The 24,840-nt window shown below is 39.0% G+C and overlaps 1 protein-coding gene across 2 annotated transcripts in view; it reads left to right on the plus strand.

The window, feature by feature from the left end:
* Positions 1 to 24,840, plus strand: part of CRYBG3 (crystallin beta-gamma domain containing 3) — a 93,097-nt gene that overhangs the window by 14,377 nt on the left and 53,880 nt on the right. The window contains exons 2-3 of one of the 2 annotated variants that reach the window (XM_038183867.2): positions 319 to 397; positions 12,734 to 13,170. In XM_038183867.2, coding sequence (XP_038039795.2) covers positions 319 to 397; positions 12,734 to 13,170 — 516 coding nt within the window. Of the gene's footprint in view, positions 1 to 318; positions 398 to 8,957; positions 8,994 to 12,733; positions 13,171 to 24,840 lie in introns of those variants that run through there. The other variant, XM_072025067.1, reaches the window with a different exon arrangement.

Below are 24,840 nucleotides of genomic sequence, written 5' to 3' on the forward strand. Positions count from 1 at the left end.
ATACATATACACATAAAATTTGGGTGTTTTTTTTTGTTTGTTTTGTTTTGTTTTTAGTTAGAAGAGCAGCCTTAATTATTACATACACCATTTCTGAATGCTTGAGTTTTGAAAAATAGGTATTTTGCTTCCATTTGAGCTTTTTGAGGCATGGCTTTTTCAGTTGCAATACATGCAGCATATGGGCTGTGTTTTGCAAAACATGTTCTTCTGTCCTTTTAAGTTAATGCTCTTTTGTGTTTAAATTGAATGTGTTGGCTCTCAAGTGGAATTGAATAATGCAAGTCCTCAGTGTTGCAAAATATTTTTGTTTTTCAGTTCTGAACACAAAGGAAGTGAAGCCATAAATTTAAAGAACAACCAAAAGGAAAGCACAACTCTTCCTGCACTTTTGAAGGTAGGATTTTTATTTAGTAATACTGAATTGAGCTAAGCTTGCCACATCTGCTTGTGGCTTTTTGTTCTGTTCTGAGGTTGGAGGTCTTCATGTATTGCATTGTAGCACACAGTTGCCATATTCATGGTTAGGGCCCATCATGCTATGGTACACATGCAAAAAATAGACTGTCTATGCTTCTTGTTCTTGAAACAAAGTTCATATCTTTACTTACATTAAATAGATGTAAGTCTAGTGCCAATTCCACATGCAGTCATCCAGTGATGGATGAAGCCAGTGTTTTTATCAAATTCTGATTTAACAATCACCCAAAGAACCATTTCTATATAATTTATGAATATCTAACCAGAAAGAGTTTTCCTGAAGTTGCACTGGTTGCCAATCAAAGTGCTGTAAGAACTTTCTGCTGAAATACTTATGCATGTTGGCTATTCTTCACCAATGTCATCCCTGTTAATCAAGCTTGTCTTATCCTGTAAGCATTCTACTGAAAAAATGGATGTGCTTCTATGTGATGCTTTCTCCTATGAGTCATTTGACACAAAGTGGTAGCTGCCAGTAAAGTTGTGTTTAGATTTAGTCAAATATCATAAATAGTTCTATGCAAGATGGGGCCTGGTGATACAACCCTCTTCCAAATAGTTGCTGTCACATCATGCCCTGCACAGAGTAATTTTAGCAGTTCATTCACTAAGTACTTTTTCTACTTTTTTGTTCCTTTTTCTACATTAGTAGTAGTATAAGTACTGCAGAAACTCTTCTGGCAATTTCCCTGAAAGGGCCTTGACTAGTCCACCAGATTTATTTGTGGGTGTAGTAGGCTTCTTAACAGACTGATTCAGAGGTTTCTATCCTGTGTTGCCTAGACTGAGCACTAGCAGTATATGGGGAAGGAAGTGGTCCTTTTGCTGTATGGCTGACAGTCACTGTATAGTGACTGTCTTCGCTCTCTAGGGACTATTTGGAGGGGTTTTGCCCAAGGTGAAGAAATTTTGCAGTTGCCTGTGCAAAGACCTAGGTCAGTAGCTGGGTTATTAGATAAAGGTCAATCCTGTGTTGAATGTAATCATTATGCATCAAGGTGAGAAACAGCACAACAGCATTTTTTCGGAAGCCCTGTGGATTCAAGCCAGCCCTGTCTGAGCTGGGCTCCCACAACATGCTACTGAATGCCTTCCTGTTGTCATAAATCATGGACTATTGCTTTTATGGTTTGAAACACAGGCAGAAATGATTCTTTCAACCAGAGGAGATCCTACTATAGTAGAAGCAATGTTTTTGTGTTAAAAAAAAATAAAATCTTATTTTTTCTGAGTTAGATCAGGGAAAAGTTCTAAAACATTTTCCTTTTGAAGAAGGTTTTGACTGGGGGGGAGGAATGGTTTAGCATATGTGCACAGGACTTCAACACAAGGAACTGCTTAAACAGAAGTACGAACAGGGTTAGATTTCAGTGAACAAGCGGGATGCATAGGTGGAGTGCAGGGAGCATAGCAGGTTTAAATTATCTAAGAGTGTCTTTTTTTTGCCAAAAACTAAATCTCCTTTGGTACGTTTCTAATTCACAAGAACCTAAGTTTTGATTTTTTCCTACTGAATCTAAATTCATTGCACTCAAGTCTTCTACTCAGAACTTTTTGCATGTTAAAAGTTGGTGCCAATACTAATGCTGTAAAGTTTTGTTCCAAGTAGCTGCTCTGTTCTTTGTCTTGCCATTGAAAGTTTTTATTTAATGATATTGTCTTTGATTTATGCTTGGCAGTGTTAGATTGTGTGTTACGTTATCTTTGAAATAATACTTGGTGTTTGGCTTTGTATAGGCTTTATAAGAGAGGTGTGGCTTTCGTATGACTAGAATGTGCTGGCTGTTCAAACGTACCGAGAACTTCCCGTCCAACTTCTTTTTTTGCTTTCTTAAGCTGATCAAAAATCTTCGTATACACTTCAGCAGTTTCATAGGCATACTAATGTGTACTCTTAGTACTACAATTTTATCTTGTGTGCATTTAAATTGCAACTAGGTAATAAGAAGTGATTTAGAGAGGTAGCCCACCTCACTCCCCCCCCTTTCTTTTTGGTGAAGATGTTTTTTTCCTGGCACTGCTCTCTCCAACACACACTCTTTTTTTTTTTTTTTGTAATGCCATACTGTTCAGTGCCTGACATTGTTCAAAATAAGTGGTCTTGTGCAAAGATACCTAGAATGCAGCTGAACAGTTGGAGAGAATTGGGGCTCTGTCTCATGTGAAAGGAATAGTGTATGGTATGGAAAATCACTCCAGTTTCCTTCATTGAGTCATCAAGGTAACCATACTCTGGAAAAAAAAAAAAATCTTTTGTAGTTGTAGGAAGTGTACTTTGTGAGGAATTTGTAAATCTGTATATCTACTGGATTGGGTCTGGGCAGGTTTCAGTACATACCCATATCTCTGAGCTATGTTCCTTCTTATTTCAGGTAGACGGTGACTGCAAATGGATACCATATTGTGTCTGTCTGCCACCAAGTTAATGATCTGTCATGTTTCTGGTAGACTTACATGCTGTGATGTATTTATATTCATTGACCATCTCAGCAGAAGGCCGGGGGCGACATAGCAGGGGAACTGCAATGTCTCTGTCTTAACAGCAAAGGTCAGAGATGTAAATGATAACTGACAGGGTGAGTGGAGCTGAGAAACATGCTGAGCTACCATAGCCCTCCGGCTGCTCTGAGGGCTTGCTTACCAGTTGTGTACTTTACACCCTTTTTTCTTCCCTGTGATGAAATCTTTAGCTCAGAGGGAGAAGACGATACTTTAACACCTTAGGAAAATACAAAGCCTTATCTTTTTAGTGCCAAGGTGACATTATCACTCATCATTTGATCACTTTCAAGAAAGTATTATTGAAATATATTTTCTTTGCCTATTAATTCATTGCCAGAGCCTGCCCCTGTTTATTTACAGATTCTGTTTGGGTTCAATTTCTTTGAATTAGAGCTGCAAACAGTGCTTTTTCTGAGTAAATGCCCCATTTGAATGGTGTGATTGTTGAACACGTGGCTGTGTGGATGTAAACAGTTCTTGAACTTGATGTTTCCCGTTCTAAGCATCTGCATTGCGTAGTGTCCTGCACATGCTAGTGTATCATTAACCTTCCTTTTAGCGGACTCTGTTTTTAAAAGGAATATTGCAACAGTGTTTCCTGCAAAAGCAGGTGAATACATCTTTACAGTTTTTGGTAATGCCCTGAAAACAGAGGTTTACAAGTGGAAGGTAGGTCTTGTTTGACTTGAATGGCACAGCTACTAATTGAGCTAATGCTGCTCCTGGAATGAGCCGCATACTGGATGATGTCTTATTAGTATAGTTTCGAAGAAATCACACAGCACTCTTGTTGTACGTGCTTGTGCCACAAGTCTAACCTGGGCTTCTACCTGTATTACCATACTGTAGTCGTAGCAGCAATGACTGGTTCAATATCAGCAAATTGTTTAGATCCCAGGCTGGCCCTATCTGAGGTTCTTGTCCAGCTGGGGCTTGTGTCAGCAGATTGACTCACCTGACAGTCATCCCTCGATATTCTTCCTGTAACGGTGCCTGGAAGAAAAAAGCACGTTCTCCCATAATTGATCAGAAAAGTAGTCTTAAACATCTTGGCACAAGAACTGCCTGTGAGCTCTCTGAGGCAAATGCAGAAGTTTGAGAAGGTAGGTACAAATGTAATCTACCAAGTGCGTAATTTATACCTCAGTATTTTGATACCTTTAAATATTTTATAATTCAGCCCAAAGGCTCAAGCCTGGGTACTAGTTGCCTGGATTAACCAGAGACAGTCTCAGTCTTCATAGAAGATGCAGAGCCAGAAAGCACTGCAGAGATTATCTAGCCCACTCCTCTGCCCCAAGGTGAGACCTCTGTATCTGTCATACCTGATAGAAGTTTGTCTGACTTGTTCTTAAAGACCTCCAGGGATGGAGATCTCTAAGATCTCTGCAACTTTGTCAGACAACTGTCCCACTAATTTCATAAGCCCTCTAATTAGAAACTCTTTTCTCAACATCCAATCTAAAGCTTGCTTGCTACAAATTAAACCAGTTGCTAATTGGCCTGTGATAAGTACTCCTGTATACTATGAACATTGAGAAGAGATAACTCTGCAGCCCTGCTTTCTCACATTAATTTAATTTCAAGGTAATATAAAGATGGCTGTATTTAAATGGTAGGTAAAGTATTAAGATATGATGTCAAAGACTGCAATTATGTGAGAAGATGGAGCCAGATTCTTATTGGAGTTGCAACAAGCAGGACAAGAGGCAACGGGTGCAAATTGGAATGTGGGAAATCCCAGTTAGCTATGACAGTTTATCTTACTTTTTTCCCATTTTACCGTAATGGTGGTCAAATATTGACAAAAGTTACCCTAGAAAGTTGTGGGACCTTTATCCCTGGAAATATTCAACACTCAGCTGGCTGAAGCCCTGCTCTAACTGGAGCTGCTTTGAGCAGGAGCTTAGACTACGTGACCTCCCCAGCCAGATTCCTCTCAGCCTAATTAGTTCTGTATTTCTAGATCACATCAGTTTCCATCTAGCATGTAATTCATGTTTAAAAAAAATCTTTGAATTTGGTGAATATATGTATCTGTTCTTACAGAGTGTCCCTAATTCTGACTTTATCATTAATGTTAAGTTCTACAAAAACAAATCAAAATTAAGCCTAATGTCTTAATTTACCACATACTTTTCTGTAATGCGTTTTTATTTCATATTATCTTTATTTCATATGTGTGTTGTCTAAGTTATATCAGCTCAGCATGTGTGCGAATGGTTGCTGAATACCTCTGGTATAGACCTAATAGTTAGAAATGAGAGAGATTATTTGACTTTCAGGAGTCAAGGGAGGTGGAATATTACTGCCAACCATGATTTAACAAAGAAAAAAAAAAAGTTGCTGCTAAAAGTGTAGTTGTTGCTGCTTACAGCAGTGAATGAAAAGCAAAACCAAAATGTTTTGGATTTTGCATGTTCAGGATTTTCTTGTGGAATCCAACAGCAAATCTTTTTCTCTTTGGAAACTATTTGAACATCCTTTGAAATGAAATTTTAGAGAAGAGTACATAGAATCTTCTGTTTGCCCAGGACACTTTGTTAAATTAATGGTGTTAACAGCAGTATGTGTTTGGGAAGACATTTCATCCTATCTAGTATCCTGGTAAGTTCCTCTGTAGTACCAAAGATTTTTAAAAAAATGATCCTGAAATGTGTATCACTTTTTACTACAGTCATTCTTCAAAGAAGATCTTGAGAAGGGAACTTTGTTTCAGGATGAATGAAAAAAGAGTAGGCTTAAACCTTGCTGAGTCTGGCACGTAAAACCACTGAGGAGACAGATGAGGAGGAGGGTGATGCCAGAAGCTAAAACCTGCCATTATAATTTAATGGAAATGGGTGGAAATTGCACTGTCTCACCCTCTTACCAATGTACTGCCTGCTTGTGCACACTTTTTTTTTGCATTGAAAAGATTAATTTGACCTTTTTTAAAATTATTTTTGAATATCAGGATATTACCAAGTAAAGAGAATGGAAGTCATTTTGCATTCATAAATGCATTTTCATTAAAGGGCAATGGAAGAATAATATTGGGAGAACACAGAGGAAAGAACTGAAATAAGACAATTTAATTCTCTCAGGGTCTATACTAGACTGAGTAATAAAGAGATGTTAATATATTGAGACAGGAGTACCAATTCTTCGTCTTTAATCAGAGCTTTACAGTAATTTCAGGAGAAAATTCAGAGGGAGAAGTTTGGAAGTTATTGTTACTTGTGTAAACAGAACTTCATAAATTGTAAAGTTCGCTTTGTCATTCTAGAGGCTTTGCCTGAATTTACAATTCCACTTAAAGGTTACACTGCAGAAACTTTATTTCAAATTGTTCCTCTCTTTGTTTTCATTTGAAATCTTTCCCCTTACCACCTGGCTTTCTGTTTGCTTGTCAGGGAAGGTGAGGCTGAGTATTTGCTCAAATTTTAAATGAACACCAGAGTTTCAGAGCATGTTTGTTTAATCTTTTCTTTCATTGTCTGACAAATGAAATGTGTTAAGGTCCCCTCGGTGTTTCAAGAATTCAAATGGATAAACAGATTTTAAAAGTCCTGGTGCTGAACTTTCAACAAAGGCCACTCTCTTTCCAAATGTTGAATAGTCATTGAATTTAAATGGGTATATTAAAAAAAAAAATGCAAAGCCAATATGATTTAACTAAAAATTCCTTCCTGTTGTTTAACACAGCTGATTATGAAGCTGTCGTGATTTCATTAGTTTTCTAGTTACTCATCTTCCATTGTTGTCATGACCTGATTTTTTCATGTCAAAACAAGCAGAGAAAGGAGGATGTGGAAGGAAAACTGTGCAGTATGAAAACGCCAAGAGGTTCAGAGGTTCAAAACATCTGTTATTTGTGGAAATACAGAACTCACCTCTAACTTAAAACCCCCAAAGCCCCCAAGGCTTTCTTTGTTATTCTGTGTTTTCTTTTCTCTTATTATTTTAAAGCTATCATTTAGTTAAGATAAACAGTTTTTGACAATGGTGGAGAGATCCCTTACATCATCTCCTCCACTTTAATTACTGCTGTAATAAAAAGAAACAAAAACATTTTGACAGTGTGGTTTTTAAATCCATTTGTCTCAGGAACGAACACTTGCAACAGGAGACTCTTACTTCTGCTGATGATGTACTGCCTGATAGTTCCTTTTCCTGAATTTCTCCTAATACTATGGTAATTTTCTTAGAGAATTCTTATTCCTAATCTTTCTCACTATGTCCAGTTCTTTTTCATCAGGTTTGCAGTAGGGAATAGGGTCTTTCAGTAAGTGTTGTTTCCTGTTGCTTGAGAATGCCTAACTTCTTTGCCTCATACTAGATGAAAAAAAAAACAAAAGCCTTTTTCATGTGGCTCAGCATGTCCCACTCATTGCAAAACAAGTGGGAGATTACAGCAAAGATGCTTTACCCTCCCAGAGAAGGAAAATGTGCTGAAAAACATGCAGCAGGGGCTCCTCCTGGGAATGTACTAATCTGCCAGCAACTCAAGCTATTTCTGTGTGGATTTTGCTTAGCATACAAGATTTACATACTGTAGAGCTGTTGAGACCTAATGAGATGCTCAGGAATTGTGAAATGAAATGTGGTCATCCTGGCTGTGTTGAAAGGTCAAAGCTAAGCCAAGGAACATCATTAATTTTCCAGTATTTGAGGCAGTGGTGCCTTAGCACACTACTTTGTAAACCCAAAACTTTAATCTGAAACAACTACACGCTCATGAAAAGAAATTCTATGACTATTTCTTGAATGAGTGAACTGCTGGGGTTAAATGACTGACCGAGGGTCCCTGGGGTAAATGGGTAAGTACCCTGAAATCCCGATGTCTGTCTGTCTTCTCTTGCAACAGTACCTGTGGTGAGGTGAGGTGGATAGAGTGCAGAGGTGCATCTGTCTGCAGGTCTGCAGGGTGTTCTCCGTTGGCAGCTTCCCCTGTAGTAAGACAAGCTGTCTGTGGGAGATCTCCAGGCTGTTGTCTAGAGTTGCTGCTTTGTTATGAGTGTTTGCTCTCGGCGAGCGAAACCCAAAATGTCTGGCTGTTGTGGCTGGGAGCTAATCCTTTGTTCACGGAGATCTGTGTTTTAATGCTGTCCCTGTTTTCATTTAATTCACTTGTTAGGGCAATAAAAGAGATCATATTCCTGGCAGACTGACACAAACCCTGCCAAATGAAAACCTCTGGCAATGTGAACTTTTCCCACTCGGCTGCCGAGAGGGTTGCAGCTACCAAGGCTGCTGCTCACGCCGCGTGTCAGAGGCTGGGCAAAGCTGGCAGAGCAGCCCCTGGTCAGGCTGCTGCTGGGCTCTGCACGTCAGGGGAGCTGCTCGCACCAGCAGTGAGCCCTGTGCTGGGCTGCCTGCATGCAGTTCGGTTCAGGCTGTATATCTGTGCTACAGCCAGAAGTGGATCACAGCCTGGAAAACATACCTAGCCTACTGTTGAATAAATCAGCTCAGATGGCAATCAGGCTCAAGACACAACACGGTGGGCTCGTCTTCTAAGTCCCTGCTGCTAGTGCTTCTCTGCAGCGGTTGCTCAAGCAAGGTGAGACTGCACCATCTGACTTCACAGTAAATACAGCTCCCGTCATTACTGCAGTCTCTTCAGTCACCTGATTTAAGCCATGATCTTGTTTCACGCTCTGCCGAGTTTCCCCTCCATGCCAGCCTGGTTGTGTGTGAGGTCTCGGGACCACAGGATAACCCTGGTTGAAGGGACACCAGGTTGGCATCTGGTCTGGCCTCCTGCTTACAGCTGCAAGGTCAGGCCAGGTGACTCAGGGCTTGCCCAGTGAAACTTTGAGTAAGGAGTTGCTAAAGGAATAAAGATTAATTAAAGGCTTATGAAGCATGTCACGAGCAGGAAAGCTCATAGGGGATGGGAATGGGGAGGCAAGGGGCAGACTGCTGGCAGTCTGCATGTCAAAGGAGCTCTCCAGAAAGACAGTGCTGTGACAGGGCAACTTAGGGCTTTCCTTGCACCAGTAAGGATGTCAAGGGAGATCCGGCAGGTAAGTTTTCACCTCAAAGCTATTGTTTGTGTGGTATGCCTGAGAAACTGTTTAGACTTCTGTGATGCTGCAGGAGGGTCTATTTATTTTCAACTGATGAAATGAAGTCTAACTAGTGCCATGGTCTGGTATTCTTCCAGCACTGTGAATACCAAACTGCTCTAGTTTAATATTCATGCAGATGTCGCTTCTCTGTTAGGGTAAAGTAGAAGCCCAGACTGCTAAAAATTGCTGGGACGTACCAGGGAAAGGATTGCTTGCATACACCCTGCACCCTTTCTGCTTATCCGAAGCATTTGCTGGTGGCTTCTGTCAGAGGCAAGCTCAGAGAGTGCCATAGGAAATAATAAGTGAAAGTTACCATGATGTTGCCTTCTGCAATTGCTGTTGTAATGCTGTGGTGTTCAGGCGCTTGTGTCTGAAGGCTCCTGCTGTGTTAATGGCTTACTGGATTTACAGGTCATGTGCTTTAGTCTAATTACTTTGAATGCACCATTATCTTAAAATACAAACTTTAAAATCTGTGGCAGGAACAGTTTTGTTTGTATTAACGCCTGAATAGTGGTTCAGACTTTGGATTGAGGTTTTATGTGTGACTGATAAAGCATCAATAGCTGATGCTCTCTTTTGTAGCAAAGTGGAGCAGAGGGGGAGAATTTACGGAGAGTAGGATTGATTATATTGAATGGAGGGAAGAAAGATTTGCATAGCTTCTGTGTTGGGACTTAATATCCACATATATCGTCAAGTAAGCATAGTGTAAATGTTCTCCAGGGCTTTATTATGCAAGACACCACTTACGGTTAAAGGTATGGAAGGACCCTTTCATAATAAAACTTCCTGTTCTTTTGATTTAGCAGCAGTTAAGTAAGGAAAGAAAGATTAAAGAGCAAGAAAAGTCTAAATAGGTTTCTGTTTCTGGAAACAGAGACTGCAAAACAGCTTTTCATGCAGGATATGAATTATGCTTATAAGTAAGAAGCAGTGTCTTTGCAAGCATAATGCCTCAGAGCTGCTAGGGGAAGAATTCCATATGTAGAGATTTAGACATGTTTGAAGTCTCAGTTCCTAATAGAAGAAAACATTCCTGAATGCAGATATCTGAAGAAAAAAAAAAAAAGAGAGAGAGAGGAAGAAAAAGTAAATAGTTGGCAAGTGTTGAATGTAATATTTTCTTCTGTAGTTAGTATATTTAATTGTTAATTTCATAGATGTTGTAGTAATCAAGAAAAACGTTTATAGCCTGCAACAATTAGATCCGCAGAAAAAAAGCAATAAGGTTTGTATGCACTTCCTGCACTGAGATACTCTTTTAAGCCTGACAAATGTATGTGAACTATGTTAATCACAGAACAAGGGAGAAATACCCTCCCTCACTTAAAGTTAAAAATCAAAAACAGGTATTGAACAGGTATTGAAAGTTAAAATCAAAAACAGGTATTGAACAATGCTAAGATATAAATCAAAGTGAAGGAAGAAACTATGACAGTAGAACTCTGAAGTTGATTACAGTAAGTCATTCATGTATCATCAAATTTTGGAAATTAAATTTTCTTCTTTCCTCCTTGAAAGTACTTAGTTCATATGAGATAAAGTTAATTGCCCAAGAGATTCATCTCAGGTTTGCATGCTACTTGGTCAGTTTGTCTAGAACTAAAGATACCAGCCAGCACTATGGTACTCCTGTAAGCTGTCTTCTGTTTCATTTCCAGGGATGGGCCTGGATAGATTTGACTTGCAAAGTGCTAATTCTCTAAATGCTACAAGGATGACTGCATCCCCTTTGAGAGATACAGCTGCAGTGGATAAGCACAGTATGTGGGGGAGCAGGTGGGGTTTGTCACAGGTGGGACAAAAAGTCTAGAGTTTGACTTACCACACTTTTGAACTCTAAAAGTTAAATGTGTTTTTTTAACTCTCTTACCTGTATGAAGACAATACAGGTTGCATGGATTTCTGAAGGACACATTAGTGCCTTTCAATTTCTATCCTCACATGAGCAATTCTATTTTCAACACATAAATCTAACCTTTTCATATGAAGCAAGTACATCTATTCTTTGATGGAAAAAGTGACAAAATATTGCTTGAAGATGAAAGACCACTGCCCCAGCATCCCTAAGTGTTGCTTGCAATTTTTAAAGAAATTAATGTTTCTCCAACCATGAAAAGGGTATTTGTTAAAACACTTTTATCATCATTAGCACGATCATAGATGAACCATTAACAAATTAACATATTTGTTTGATTACTTTAGATAAATATATTTTCAAATTGAAACAGGATTAGCAAACTAATGAAAATAGTAACTTTCTGCTTAGATTGGATGGGTAGGTGTTACCCCATTTGATATCCAAAGATGATATTGACATGACTAAAACTTGTGCAGAACTTTTCATTCATGTTCTCCTTTCCCACCTGCTGAACAGGATATATTTGATCTAACTTTATTCTGTTATAATAAACTGGGTTGAAAGAAGGACTGAAATTACAAGGATTATACGGTAAATATGGAGTAGGCAGCAATGGCATCTAGCACCCTCTATGAAGGCTGAGGATGAAGAATATTGGGGGGAGGAGCTCCCCAGAAATTTTGGAGGAGAAAAAGTATTTCTAGACTGGGAAGCTAAAAATGAGTTTAACGTAGTGTTTGTGAAGTAGCAGCACCTTTTGGGGCAGATTAGTGTTGGCAGAAATAGCATGGTCTTGGGCAGCAGTTCTTGGATCTGTAAGAGGTGATACCAAGGAAATTCAAGGATATGAACTGGTGAGGAACAGAGCTTGCCTTGCCTCTGTGGCTTAAAGGAGGTGAGAAACAGTGTTAATATGAGTTATTTTCAGTGGGCTTTAAACAGCTGTTGTGCATTGGGTGCAGGGAAGTAGTGGTGTGTAGGACTTGGTGTGTTTACGGCTGCGTTTGTATTTCGCTATGGTGTATTTGTATGTATTTGTAAGCCGAAAACAGTTAATCTCACAAGTGCATATAGTTTTGTTCATGAAGCTTCATTTTTGAGCAGATTGGAGTCTGAAGTACTTGTTGGTGCACTTGAATTGGTCTCAGGATGTAACATGAAAGCAGGAGTGTGAGTGCCAGTTTGTGGAATTTCTTCTGCTGGTTCAGTGCACAGCAGGACCAGAGCATATCCTTGCTGCAGATGGGTGGCACCTAACTCCAAGCAGTAAGAGTCAGAAGTTTCAGAAGCAATAAGAAAATCAACTGGCTGTCCGTTAACACACCAGTGTGTAATTTCCCTTATATGATCTTTTAAGAAAGAGCTGCTGAAAGCAACTTTTCTTTCATTTGAAGTTCTGTTTTCAGGCCTAATCTCATAATCTCCTTGTGGCAGAACATACATGTCAGTAAATAATATTGAATGTGCCCTAGTATTAACTAAGAAACTCTTCTGTTTGCTTGTAATAAAAGGGTGTGAAAAATAGTTCTTTGCTTGTTCCTCTGTTTTGTTGGTGTCTTTTTATTTTTCCCTGCAAATTGAAGCTGTCCTTCTGTGCTTTACTTCTCCAGCAGCTGCTTTGTGAATCTTCCAGCCTGTATAGCCCTTTTGGCTTTTTAGTACATAGAGAGAAAAAGAGAGCACAGGGCTTTGATTTTAAAATGAACTTTTAAACTAGAGATCTCCTTAAAGAATACAATATATAGAAGCAAATAAATACTAAGGATTTGGGGAATGCAGGAAAATGAAAGGTAATGTCTTCTTTATCTACTTCTCATATTTATTTTAGGTTTGTCAAAATGAAGAAAAGAACCATTCCACAGAAGAACTTAACAAGTCTGAAACCCAAGAGGAGTTGAAAAAGGCTAATAGCCTTCCTAGTTTGACTCCTGGAATAAAAACAGCAGATAAAGACAAGCAACCCCGAGAAGGTTTTTTTCAGTTTCTTGGAAGCTTATTTAATCTCACAACAAAATCTTCTTTGGTAGAATCTAAACAGTCTACCTTCCAAGATGAACCCAACAGATGTGAAAAGGATTTACAGAACACAAATACTCCTATGGAGGACATGCATCCACAGCATCAAAAAACAGAAGAGCCTGTCTATTCTACAGCTAGAATGAAAGAGGACTCTGTAAATAAAGATGACGTGATCCCAAATAACGTTGGGAAAGATTGCTCAAAGGATATAGAAAAAGGTCAAAAACGATCTGCAGATGTGCGAAAGTAAGTTTTGTAATTTAATATTAAATTATTAAAAAGTGTGTGTGTGTGCGGAGAACTAAAGTGACATAAATTTTGTTGAGTGGAGAACTGGTGACTGTCATTTCTAAGGATGAATGGAGTGTCCCTGACTCAACTTTGTGCAAATAGTGACAACCTTAAATAAATGGGGAGACATCAAATGCTACAAAATACAACTTTAAAAATGTTTTTTCTAGAAATCTTTAGACCACGAATGATAAATCCACTGTAGATCCTTCTAAGCATGAAGGGAGAAGAAAATTGTGGCATTTAGGAATACATTCAGTATTGTAGACCTATTTAAAATACAAAAAAAAAAAAAAAAAGAAGAAGAAAGAAAATACAAGCTTGTTTACATCCGTATTGTGGGCTAAATAAAGGTTAAAAGGTTTCTCATTTTTATATTTAACTAGTTCTGTGTTTTTACTTCTGCAATTAAGGTTTCTGCATTTTTTAAATTATCTTTCCTGGTTTATTTGACTAGGCATTTTTTTGTTTATTTATGTTGCTTCCCTATGTTCTTAGGGTTTTTTGTGTAACAAAAAGAAGGTTATGTAAAATACTCAATTAGCCTAAGTATGGAACATCCTTAACAGTCCTGTAATATTTTCAAAAAAAAAAAAAAAAAGGTGCCACAGGCACTGATGTGTGTTTGTGAGTAGAAAAGCTAAAATCTTGGCTGTGGTCCACACTGTATATTACAAAATTTTCTGACTCTAGTATAAACATAGATAATAGAATTCCAAAAGCATTTGTAGCACTTAGGTTGAATATTCAACCTACGTGGGCTAATACAGCTTCCGTTTGGGTTACACGTGTGTGTGTATGTGATACTCGTCCGGTTTCTGATAGGTGCCTAGAATATGAACTTGCCCAAAGATGATGAGTCTGTAATTAATTTTTACTTGGGTTTTCAGTACTGCCCAGGGTACATACTCAAATTTTAAACCAAAAGTAATGATTTGGGGTATTATTGCTATTGTGGTACTCCTATGGTTGGTGAAGGGGAAGTAAGTCATAGGTTTCAGAACTGGCAGGTGAACTGAACATAAAACATAGAACTGTTCGTAATTTGTAGTAATAGTGGTTGTGTTCTCTTTAGAGCTCTTTGGTTTTGATCTGATTGATTAGATGACCTTTAAGATCTCTTCCAACCCAATCTCTGTTATGATCCTATAATTGTGACAATCAACCAGTTTTTATGATGGATTCTTAATGTACTAGCATATGTTGCACTGACACTTTTTCCAAAGTGCAAGTTGCAGCCCATGACCACTTCCCTGGCCTGTGTATGAGTTTCCCCTCCCTTTAGTTATCTGAAGTGCCCTAGGTGCATTATGCTATTTGGTCTGGTTTCTGAACAAACTGCTTTTCTTAAACGGTGTTCAACAGGCTGGCTTGCTTCATCACTCTCACTGCTGTTCACTGTTTTTCTAGTGTATTCTGGAAACTAAAGGTGAAGTTGCATGCTATAATGCCAGGGGCTGTGCAGATGCACATTCAAAAAAAAAAAAAAAAAAGACAATAGACAGTAACAGCTCTTTCTCACTTTTTACTTCATTCCGCATAGTTTCTTCCATATCATATTGCAACATACTTTCTGCTGTATTTTCTTCACTGTTTGCTGTTTTTCTCATTCTCTCCACACACAGCTATTGATTGTATTATTCACCTTATGGGGGCAATCTGTACTCTGTATAATTTTTTTCCTCGTGCATTTTGACAACAAAGTCAAATCTGCTTTTCTACTGTGCTCTTGTAATTTACCTTCAGACTCTCCTGTGTATTTGGATGACTATGAGTACTGGAGATTCAGATGAAGGCCCAAAATGTGGTGAACTCAACATGGCAATGTCACTTCTGCTGCCTTTTCAAAGTGTTTCAAAGTGTGAAGGAGATTTTTTTGACTTTCATTTTGTTTTGATGCTTACAGGTCTGTGAGTAGGAGCAGGGGAAGTGACAAAGTGTTGAGATTTACTTTTGCTTTCTGTTCATGTTATACTTCTGCATTTGAGTAGATGTTCAGCACTAAAGAGGTGCTGGGCAGTCTGTACGCACAATTGAAAGGGTCAGATGGTCTCAGTCTTCAGAACGATCAGGATTTATACGTATGGCTTTAATAAAACTTCAGTAGTTCAGAAGGTATGGGTACTAGCTCACTGAAGTGACCTTGCTTTGTGCTGTAAGTATTTTTAGAGTTATGACAATTTTATTGAAATAAAAGTTGCAGTTGGCGTTTTCAATCAGACGTATCTTACATTGGCCTATCTTGTTAGATAACCTAGGCAAATCTAGGTTAGTCTAAGTCTAGGTCTAGTTTTTTCTCTGTGTAGTTTACATGTTTCATAGTCAGGCAAGAATATAAAAATGTCTGTTACTGGATTGAAGGTAGAAGTGAGTTGGTGTATATACAAAATGAATTTTTTTCCCCAGAAACTGACTCTTAAATGTAGCCATTATAAAATTGGAAAAGCATTAAAACAGCCATTTTCCTTTTAAACTTGTTCTCAAAAGTACAGTGTACATTCTGCCCTTTTTGGCTCAGTGTACTAAAGAGTTAGACAATCTCTGCAATTTTTGTGTTTTTGAAGCGATTACTGAAGAGAAATTGAAACAACTGTGTGGAAGCAGAGGTTTGCACTGTTTACCTTTTAGAGAAGTTTGAATCAATAATATTTCTTTTTATGTTATGGAGGTGATTATGTAATTTTTGTTTTCTTATAGTACAGAGAAATGTAAAGGATGTGGAGCAGGGTTTTCTTCTCTTTAGTATTAGCTTCTTTTTTAAAGGTTAACTAATCTTCATTTAGCATTATTAAAGTGTAAAAGCACTCCTGATTACCTACAGGTGGCCTGATAGGTTTGTAGCAAGTACTAAGAAGTAGCTAGATGTGGGTCCTAAAAGAATATGAACAGAGATGGGAGGGTGGGGGGATGTAGCACAAAGGAACTGGATGTTGTGTGGATGCCATAAAGGAAAGTGGTGATGTGAACATGGTCTTCTGCTAATCTCTTGAGGATCAGGTCCCAGAAAGCAGGTGAGATATGTTAGTGATCCATACATGTTCAAAGGCATGATTGATTCCATTGATGGTTACGTTAAAATGTAGTTTCAACATTTATTGTAGAGACAAGTTGAAATGTAGGGCTTTACAAATATTTCAGACCACTGCAAGCATGTATTACTGATCTTGTAACTGTTTCCTTTGTCGCAAGGAACATTCTAAATGAATTTGTTAATTCTAAACTACTGTTAAATATTAAATTGGACGTTATCTCTGCTTAGAGAGGAGGCTACAACGGTAAGTAAAAGAGGAACAGTTGTTAGATTGCATAATCCCCATGGGAGTTGTCTGGTTTTGGTGTGCTTTTTTTTAAAAAACTTTCAGAGCTTAATGCATACCAAGTAGTCTCAGAGCATCTACCCAGACAACTTTATTAACCTCATGTCCTTAAAGCATTATTTTGCAAAATACCAGGAAATCAGACTGCTCTGACCTGTAGACAGAGGTTATTTCTGCCCTCAGTGGGAGGCCTGGCCTTGGGTAGAAACTCAAGTTTCCAGGCCTTGATCCAAGCAGAGTGGAATTTGTGAACTTAGTCTGTGGAGTGCATGTTCGTGAGGGACGAAACGTGTAGGCCATGTTATTTCTCCATCACCCTGCCTGGCTGGCTCAGTGGTAATTGTACCTTCAGGGCTTCTGCTTCTTTAATCCAGGCAGCAGCATGTGGTAAAGGAGAAGTGTAGAGCATAAAACCATGATAAATTGGACAAAGTCTCTAGGCAAGAATTACTGTGGACAGTAATATAATAATTGCAGCACTGAAGATGGGGTGAGGAGAGTTGGGTTCGCTAAGTCTCCAGTTATTGCATCCATTAGTTTTCCAGTTGTCTGGGATGGTTTAAGGTTTCCTTGCCATTGAGAACTGAAGCAGGCAATTGGGCTTGCCCTGTTCTATAGAAGGTTCATGATGAAGGGCTGAGGTCAGTAAAGTACAATGGTAAAATAGTGCTCATTTGGCAGTCAGTAGGAAAAAGACAGACAAGGAATGGGCTAATATATGTGGAAAAATCTTTAGTGTCCCCAGCGGTTTAGGGCTAAGTATAAGAGTGGAAAGTTCATGTTTAGTTTTAGCCTTTGCACTCCTTCTTAATGAAGTTAAAAAACAACTTTTAATTAACAAAATAAGCCCTAAAAGTAAAACTAATGAAATAGTGGGGACACATTTAATTTCTCACCACTGAAAGTCGCTATGGGAAAGTGCAAGATTTCATAATGTAGATAAAATAAAACATGGGTTTGCTCCCATCTTTCTTGCCTTTAACTAACAAGCAGCAATTTGTTTCAAAATTGAGGCTATTTCCCAAAGACCCCTGAAAATGGACTTCCTGCAGTAGGTACCTACCATGTTCTCAAGAATACCAGTCAAGGTAATAGGCAGTACACTCCACAGGTGACTGAGAACATAACTTGTAATTTTAACAACTTATTTCTCTTTTTCCCAGGGAAAAAAAAATAACTAAAAATAAATAAATACAATTTTAAAAATTGCGTCTGATGGCCTAGATCTCTGTTGACTGCCATTTTCCTATATTCTCATAATTTTTTTCTTTTTATAGCATTCATGAACAATAAGTGGATGTTGTGTATAGTGAAATGCTTAACGATGCTTAACAATGCTTAACTTGTGAAATTGCATGGCTTGTTCTGGAGTTTAGCAAGAAGTCTTGTTGCGTTGCTGAACATGATTGATGAGCTGAAAAGTTGCTGAAAACTCTTAAATGTTTCGACTGTAAAATCCTGACCATTGGTTAAAATGCTAATACCCAAATTTAACAAAGTAGTAAAGATTTTGACTTCTCCCTTCTGTTATGACCCTTGTGGAAGTGAGAAAGAATTCCCAACCCACAACTGCAAGGATTTCCTAACTGTAAGTAGAAGATGAGAGGGGATGATTTCAAAAGCAGTGTTCAAAACAGTTTGCTTTTACACTTTGCACCCTACCAGGAGCCAAGTCCTCGTAATAGTTTAGCTAGAGCATTGCAAGCTATTTCATTCAGAAAGGGAGGTAGCCGTGAGGAGAGACAAATTTGAGACCAGGTACAGATCTACTAGGTAATACATTATTAAGCATTGTGAGGGTTGGAGGTTTTTGGATTTTAAAGTCTAGAAAACCAGTTGCTACACATCTAATTGCATAGTGTTTCCATTTTCGTACTGTCAAAAAGGCTATCCTTTTATTTTGCTCTGTCAGAAAAGGAGATGATAAAATCCTTCTGATAAATGTGGTTAACATGTCTCTTTCAGAGCTTGTCATTCACCTTTGTATTACTGGTCAGATGCAGTCTTGTGGTGACCTGAAAAAACAACCGTTAATTTGTCTGATTGATTGTGTATTGTGGTTTTGGTTCAGTAAGTAGTAGCAGCATTCATCTTTCTCAATAGATGTGTTTGGCACAGAGTCAAGAATAAATGAACAGAAAGAAAATCACTTAATTCCAAGCAACGGTCTCACCAGGTAACTCCTGAGGAATAATGTAGGAGAGTGAGGAAGCTAGTGAAGCATTTGCTGAAATCGAATCCATCTTGTGAACGGAGCCGTGTCCTTCTCTGTAATTGCCTAACCAGGACCTATTTTACACACAAGACCTGAGAGTTTTAAACCACGAGTGTGCACATAGGCTTGGGGCAGCACAAGGAGGAGTGACGGGCAGAGGTAGCGGTGGGGAGGGAGGGATGAGAGGGACATGGGAATTGCTCTTCCCATGGCTTTCTGGCTTCTGCCTTCAGAAACCAAAGGTGAAAGTGCAGCATTTTTCAGTTGCTGGTGCTCAGATGTACAGTGAGTCACTGCTGGAGCAACCTGCTGCCCCTAAGAGGGGAATAAACAGTGTGGAAGAACTCTGCCCTTCTAGGACAGCCAAATGGGGCCTCAAATGGATTTAGAAGACTCCTGGGGAAGGATCAGGCTTGTGACATCCTACCACTAATGCTTGTGGTGGTCAGTTGTGGAGGAAGACCTCCAGCAGTGGTCGGAGGGGTATACCAAGCTCCTGTGGAAGGACTTAGCAGTCAGTGAAGTAACAGAGGGCTTTGTTTTTCTTAAATCTTTTTTTCCAGAAGCATGTCTATGCACACCAAGCTATCCACAGGCTCTCAAATTTCAATGGGAGCCAAAGCCTCTGTGGTGAACTGTGGGTGAGCTTGTGAAGATGAGGGCTGTGCTGGGATTTAGCAACCCATTGCAGGAGCCAGCTGGGTTGGTGCCGGGACTCTGTGGTGAAGGAAACGTGGGCCCAGGCCTCACCGCCAGGAGCTTCCCTGCCCACAGCTGGGATGTGGGCCAGAGGAAAGGTGGCTGCTGGCACCGAAACAGAGACCTGTGCCTTTCTGAAGGATGAAAGCTTCTAGTTTAAGGGTAATTCATAACACATGCATGATGCAAAATCCAGCTAAATTAATTAAGCTGAAAATTAACTCTACATTGTTTGTTGTTTTTTTTTTTCCACTGATTTTTTTTATTGGGTTAATGAGCTTTGCAATGTAGTAACTTAATAGAGTCTGTTTCTTAGAAATTTTACCGTGAAGTTTGGGAGTTCTTTGTACCTGCAGTGTAATCGTTCAGGCTTTGGCGTTATTTGCCATAAAGGGCTTATTCCTCACACCTGCGTCTTTACTGTTGTTGGGGTAGCAAGTAGCATCAGAGAGGTGGCATCGCTGGGTTCCTGCTTTAAGCAGGTGGTTGGGTTGCTAGAATGCAAAGTTATCTTGGTCACCTATTCACAGTGAGCCTCTGTGATGTTCAGAGGCAGTTTCTAGTGTTATCTCCTGCAGATGTTATCTGGCTGACTCCTGCTCACATTGGTGTATGTGAAAGGGATGAATAATTTCTTTGTGTCAGGCACCTTGAAGTCGAACAGGTCCAAAGCTGCACTCTTGCTTGAGAGTTGAGGGATGTCCTACCTTTAATTCCTCGAGTGTGAGGAGAGGCTAGAAGGACTGGCTTCCCTTAGCCTGAAGAAGAGAAGGCCAAGGGGACACCTTGCTGTCCTCAGCTGTCTCATAGGGAGCCTCAGAGGAGATGAAGGCAGACTCCTCTCAGAGATGAGCACTCTTGGAAGGAGAGGCAACAGGAACTTGAAATATTCTGATACTGGTACTGGGAAACACATAGTTACTGTGAGGGGGGCCACATACCATGGGGTATGTGCACAGGCTTCCTACTCCAAAGACATCCTCAGAGTCGGCACAACAAGGCCCCAGGCCCCCGCTGAGTACAGCTTCTTTCCCAGATGGGGAAGGTAAGCAAGAAGCAGTACCAAGAGAAGCTAGGGAAAGGAAAACCATTCCTTCCAAGGTCACGGAGGCAACATTTGTTTTTATTAAAATTGTCTTTGACTCTTAATTGTCCTTACAGAACATTAACTTTGTAATCTCCTGCAAAATCAACTGCGTGCAAATCACAGTGTTCAAACCAAACTTTTGACCTTTAAGAGCATACAAATGCGAAGTCCCAGGACACTAGGTATTTCAAACTTCAGATTTAAATCATGAAGCTATCCCCTCTGCCTAAAAAAATTATTTTCTTTGATTTAAGTTGCATATGGCAACTTTTCAGTTAGCCCACGGTGGCTGTATTTTTTCAATAAGGCTTTTATTTTTTCCATTTATAAAGATCTGACATGACTGTAGAAATAGCTAGCTGAATAAGTTGGAGTCAACCAGAAGGTCAGAGGACTTTAACATAATTTTTAAAAAGTAGTCAGTTAAGCAAGAAGTAGAAAAAAAAAATGGAAAATTTTAAAATAAACAATAGCATAATTATAAAATAATTAGGGAGGGGTAGACAGGAACCACAAGAGACATACTGATTTAGAGCAGTGGATTTCAGCCTGTAGCCTGCAGACCTTTCTGGCCTAGGAGCTACTTCTCAGGGGTCCATGAAAGGAAATGAGGAAAAACATGCACTTGTAAGCTTGAAAAAATGGGAGACGGCTGGACTGGAGAGAGCATATGTGGAAGAGAGAGGTATGAGGGGGAAAAATGGCTTTTGCATGCCTTGGGAGAGCCAAGTGTTGTGTGCTGCTGAAACAGGCCAGCCAGCAATATGCTCATGCTTCAGCACTGGTAAGCCCAAAGCTCAGCCATGGTGCTGGCTGCAAGGGCTTTGTAACCTGGATATCAGGCTGTGCAAATGAAGCCATGCTGCCTGGGTATCTGAGGTGCTGTATCCATGTAGTGCTGTGTCTTACTGAGACATCTGCCTGGCTATATTTGAAAATAGTCTAGGGGTGTCTGCTTTCTGCTTTGTTGCATGGTACAAATATGAGGGGTTACCAATTTAATGGCATACACTTGAAAAAGTTGCAACTAATATAATCTATATGGATGCACTGAGAGGAGACATTCAGGGTAGTGAGATTCGTCCTGCTTCAGGGTTTCAAAACCAACAAGCTTGTTTTATAGTGAATACTGCTTTTGGGGCAAGTTACACAAGATGTCTGTTACACGAGATGTGCTAGAAGATGTACCCCTCCCCTCCTTGAGTTAGCCCCCCTTGAACTTTGTACTTCTCTTCCGTAATAGAAGAAATCTCTACGAGCAGCTGCTTTTGACAAATGTAACGTAACTCATGGTGACATCTTCTCTTGTTGCTGTCAGACAGTCTTCTGTGAAGCTGAGTTTTGGCTTTATAGGGAATTGAATAGCTTCCTATTAAGAAGGGAACGAAGGAATCTCACAGGATATGACGGGTGACAGAACTACAGGCTAGGTTTTGTGTATAATCAGGCTTTCATCTGTGTCCTCATCTGAATTGGAAAAAACAATTTGCAAAGAGTTTCTAAGGTAAGTTCTGAAATGATGTGTTCTTTTGATGATCAGAAATGAATTGTTACTTTAAATGTCTGTGGAACAAGTCCCTAGTGGCATTTTAAAGCAATTTTGCATGACAGAGCCTGCTTCTTAATGTGTTTCATAAGACTTAAAGCAAGATTTAGAGCAAGCCAACTGAGTTGCAACTGCCACATAGGAGCATAGGTTTTCATTTTTTAAATGTCTTGTTGCATGTGAGCGTTCAGATTGCAAACACTCTAGTGTCCTCTAAAAATAAACTCAGGAGGAATAAAAGGTCCCTTGACAAAATTGTTACAATATGCTGAGCAGCAAATTCTCACTGAAAGGTCAGGGATCCTTAAGTTGCCATGTCTGCGGAGAAGAGGTTGGTTCCTTTTTAAAACAACAGCCAGTGTAGAAACTCTTGGAAGAGGCAAGTCTGCAGAAAAGCAGAGCAGTACGGCAGGAGACGCTGGCAGAGGCTGACCACGAGATGAGGCTGTGCAGGATGAAATGGTGCTGTAGCCACTGCTGTTCAGGATTGGGTTTGTACACAGAGCTCCGTAGGGCACATTGCTCTGAGTCTTCCTCAGACTTCAACTACAAATCAGTCAATCAGAGCATAAAATTCCCTCAGAAGACAAACGGAAAGCAAAAAGAATGAGGAGAAATGATAAAAGGCACACGATAGGCAAGAAGTTCTGTGTACGCTTGTTTTGCCAGACCATGTGGAATAAACGGTAGTTGGGATCTGTAGCTCAAGGCAATGTAAATATAGTACCCCTTCATGCTGGGTTCTCTTTTCATCCCTCTGTAGGCAGTCTTGTCTAAAATTAACCTATTCATCCCATTTCTGGATGGTTTCAATTTAAGAATTGCTGAGTTCGTGGGTGAAATTGAAGGCAGAGTTGGGTGTGGGAGACAAAGGTATTTTCCAGGTTTGTGTCAGAACACTATATTTATAGATAAATCCTGAATTCTTCACACTGCATATCAGACAAAATACCAACTGCAGAATGAAAGACACTCAGTAAAAATTCATTGTCATTGAGCAGTTTATTCAAAATAATGCTGTGTTTGTTGTGGAAATGAGTGTTCAGTACATTGCAATACCATTTAACAAGCTCACTTTAAATATGTATCATTATGGTTTTCCTTTTCAAGAATTCATAAAACTTGTTTGGAGAATTGGTGCAAGCCTATGTTCTGTTTGTTTCCTTCAAAGACATTTTATCTGGATTCTGGACTGTTGTGGACTGACTTTTTATATTTGAGGTTGACCAAAGTATGGGAGAAGCAATGGTTAGATTTTTATATATATTTTTTTTATTTTAATAATGGTTATTTAAAGCATTTTGACTCCATTGCAACTTAACTGAAATGGGAGAAGATACCCAGTAAGGTTAACTCTGAGTGAGAACATGATCAGGTCTTACTTCCTTCAACCTTGTTTTTTTATGGCTATATCTGTTTTGATGGTGTATGAATATAGTGTACTATAGAAAGCAACAATTCCTTCCCCTAAGATTTTAGGATATCTGGAGCTTTGAAAAGTATTTTTCTAATATAGAAGAAAGTTTTCTATAAGGACGTGGAAAACAGTATAACTTACTGTTTTTCTTTATATACATACAAAGAAAACAAAACGGAAGAAAACCCTCATCTTTTGTTTTTTCTCTACTACCCTTTTTCCAAATGCATTTTGTTTTCTTCCAAGCAGAAATATGTATGCTTGCTTTAAGAGATGAGATTGCTGAAAATAGCAACTTAAATGGTGTGTGTGATGTTTAGCAGCTACCACTGCTGGAATCTCTGGAAACCAGACTAGTGGTATAGAAGACTAAACGCATCTAGCTCTGCAAATGCTTGTGAGACATGGTGTTTATATATGACTTTCCCGTAAACCCTATATTGAGATTCTGTTGTAGCCTTCGTTGGGGATTACAGTATATTTAATCCACAATAGAAATTTCATTTTCCAGTTCTCACCATGTCTAAATTCCCATATACAGGTATTTTGGCATTAGCACAAGTAAACCTAGCACTTAATAAATGAGTGTTTATAACTCTATTTTAATGTTTATGAATATAAATAATTTTGCTTTTAGTTTACTTGTACTCTTTGCATGTGCAAATAATGCACAAGGAGGGAGTTTGCCGGTGATTTAAAATAATACTAAGTTCCCCCTTCAAAGTAAAAGCATTATGGAAATAAGAATCTGGGTGTCTAAACACTCGACAGAAGAGATTATATTTTATATTGGTAAATCCACTTCTTTTTTATATTTTTCTGTACCTATAAAGAGAATACGTACTCAGGATCCATGCAGACAATATTTGAAGTTATGGTTGCTCAATGATACTCAAATAAACAAAATTATTTATTTTGTAGTTCACTTTTCCATAGTGAATTCACATACTGTATCATGCATAAATTACTTGTCTTCAACTCTCTAGCTACAGTAATTTCTCAATAAAAATGAACTAATGGTAAGCTACAAAGAACTTTTGAACGTGCTATTGAGATACTTTTTGGCTATTTCATATTAGAAATGAAAATCTTAGCTAACTGTTTTTCAAGAGACTCTTCTAGGTAGGTGAACTGCCACTTCCAGCCAGCATGTTTGTAGATGTAGGGTCAGACTGAATAAGTGTTTGAAATGTTTTGTTCTTAGTTTAGGTGGGAGCTAAAGCAAAATAGAATTTAAGAACAGTCTGTGAGGGTCTTCTTTGCTCAAAGGTGAAGAGCTGGTGTGTGCACATACATACCGTCACTGCCCTATTTTTGCAGGAATTCTTTAAACAACAAAAAAGG

The sequence above is a fragment of the Anas platyrhynchos genome, chromosome 1 (assembly GCF_047663525.1).
Source record: "Anas platyrhynchos isolate ZD024472 breed Pekin duck chromosome 1, IASCAAS_PekinDuck_T2T, whole genome shotgun sequence".
NCBI lineage: Eukaryota > Metazoa > Chordata > Aves > Anseriformes > Anatidae > Anas > Anas platyrhynchos.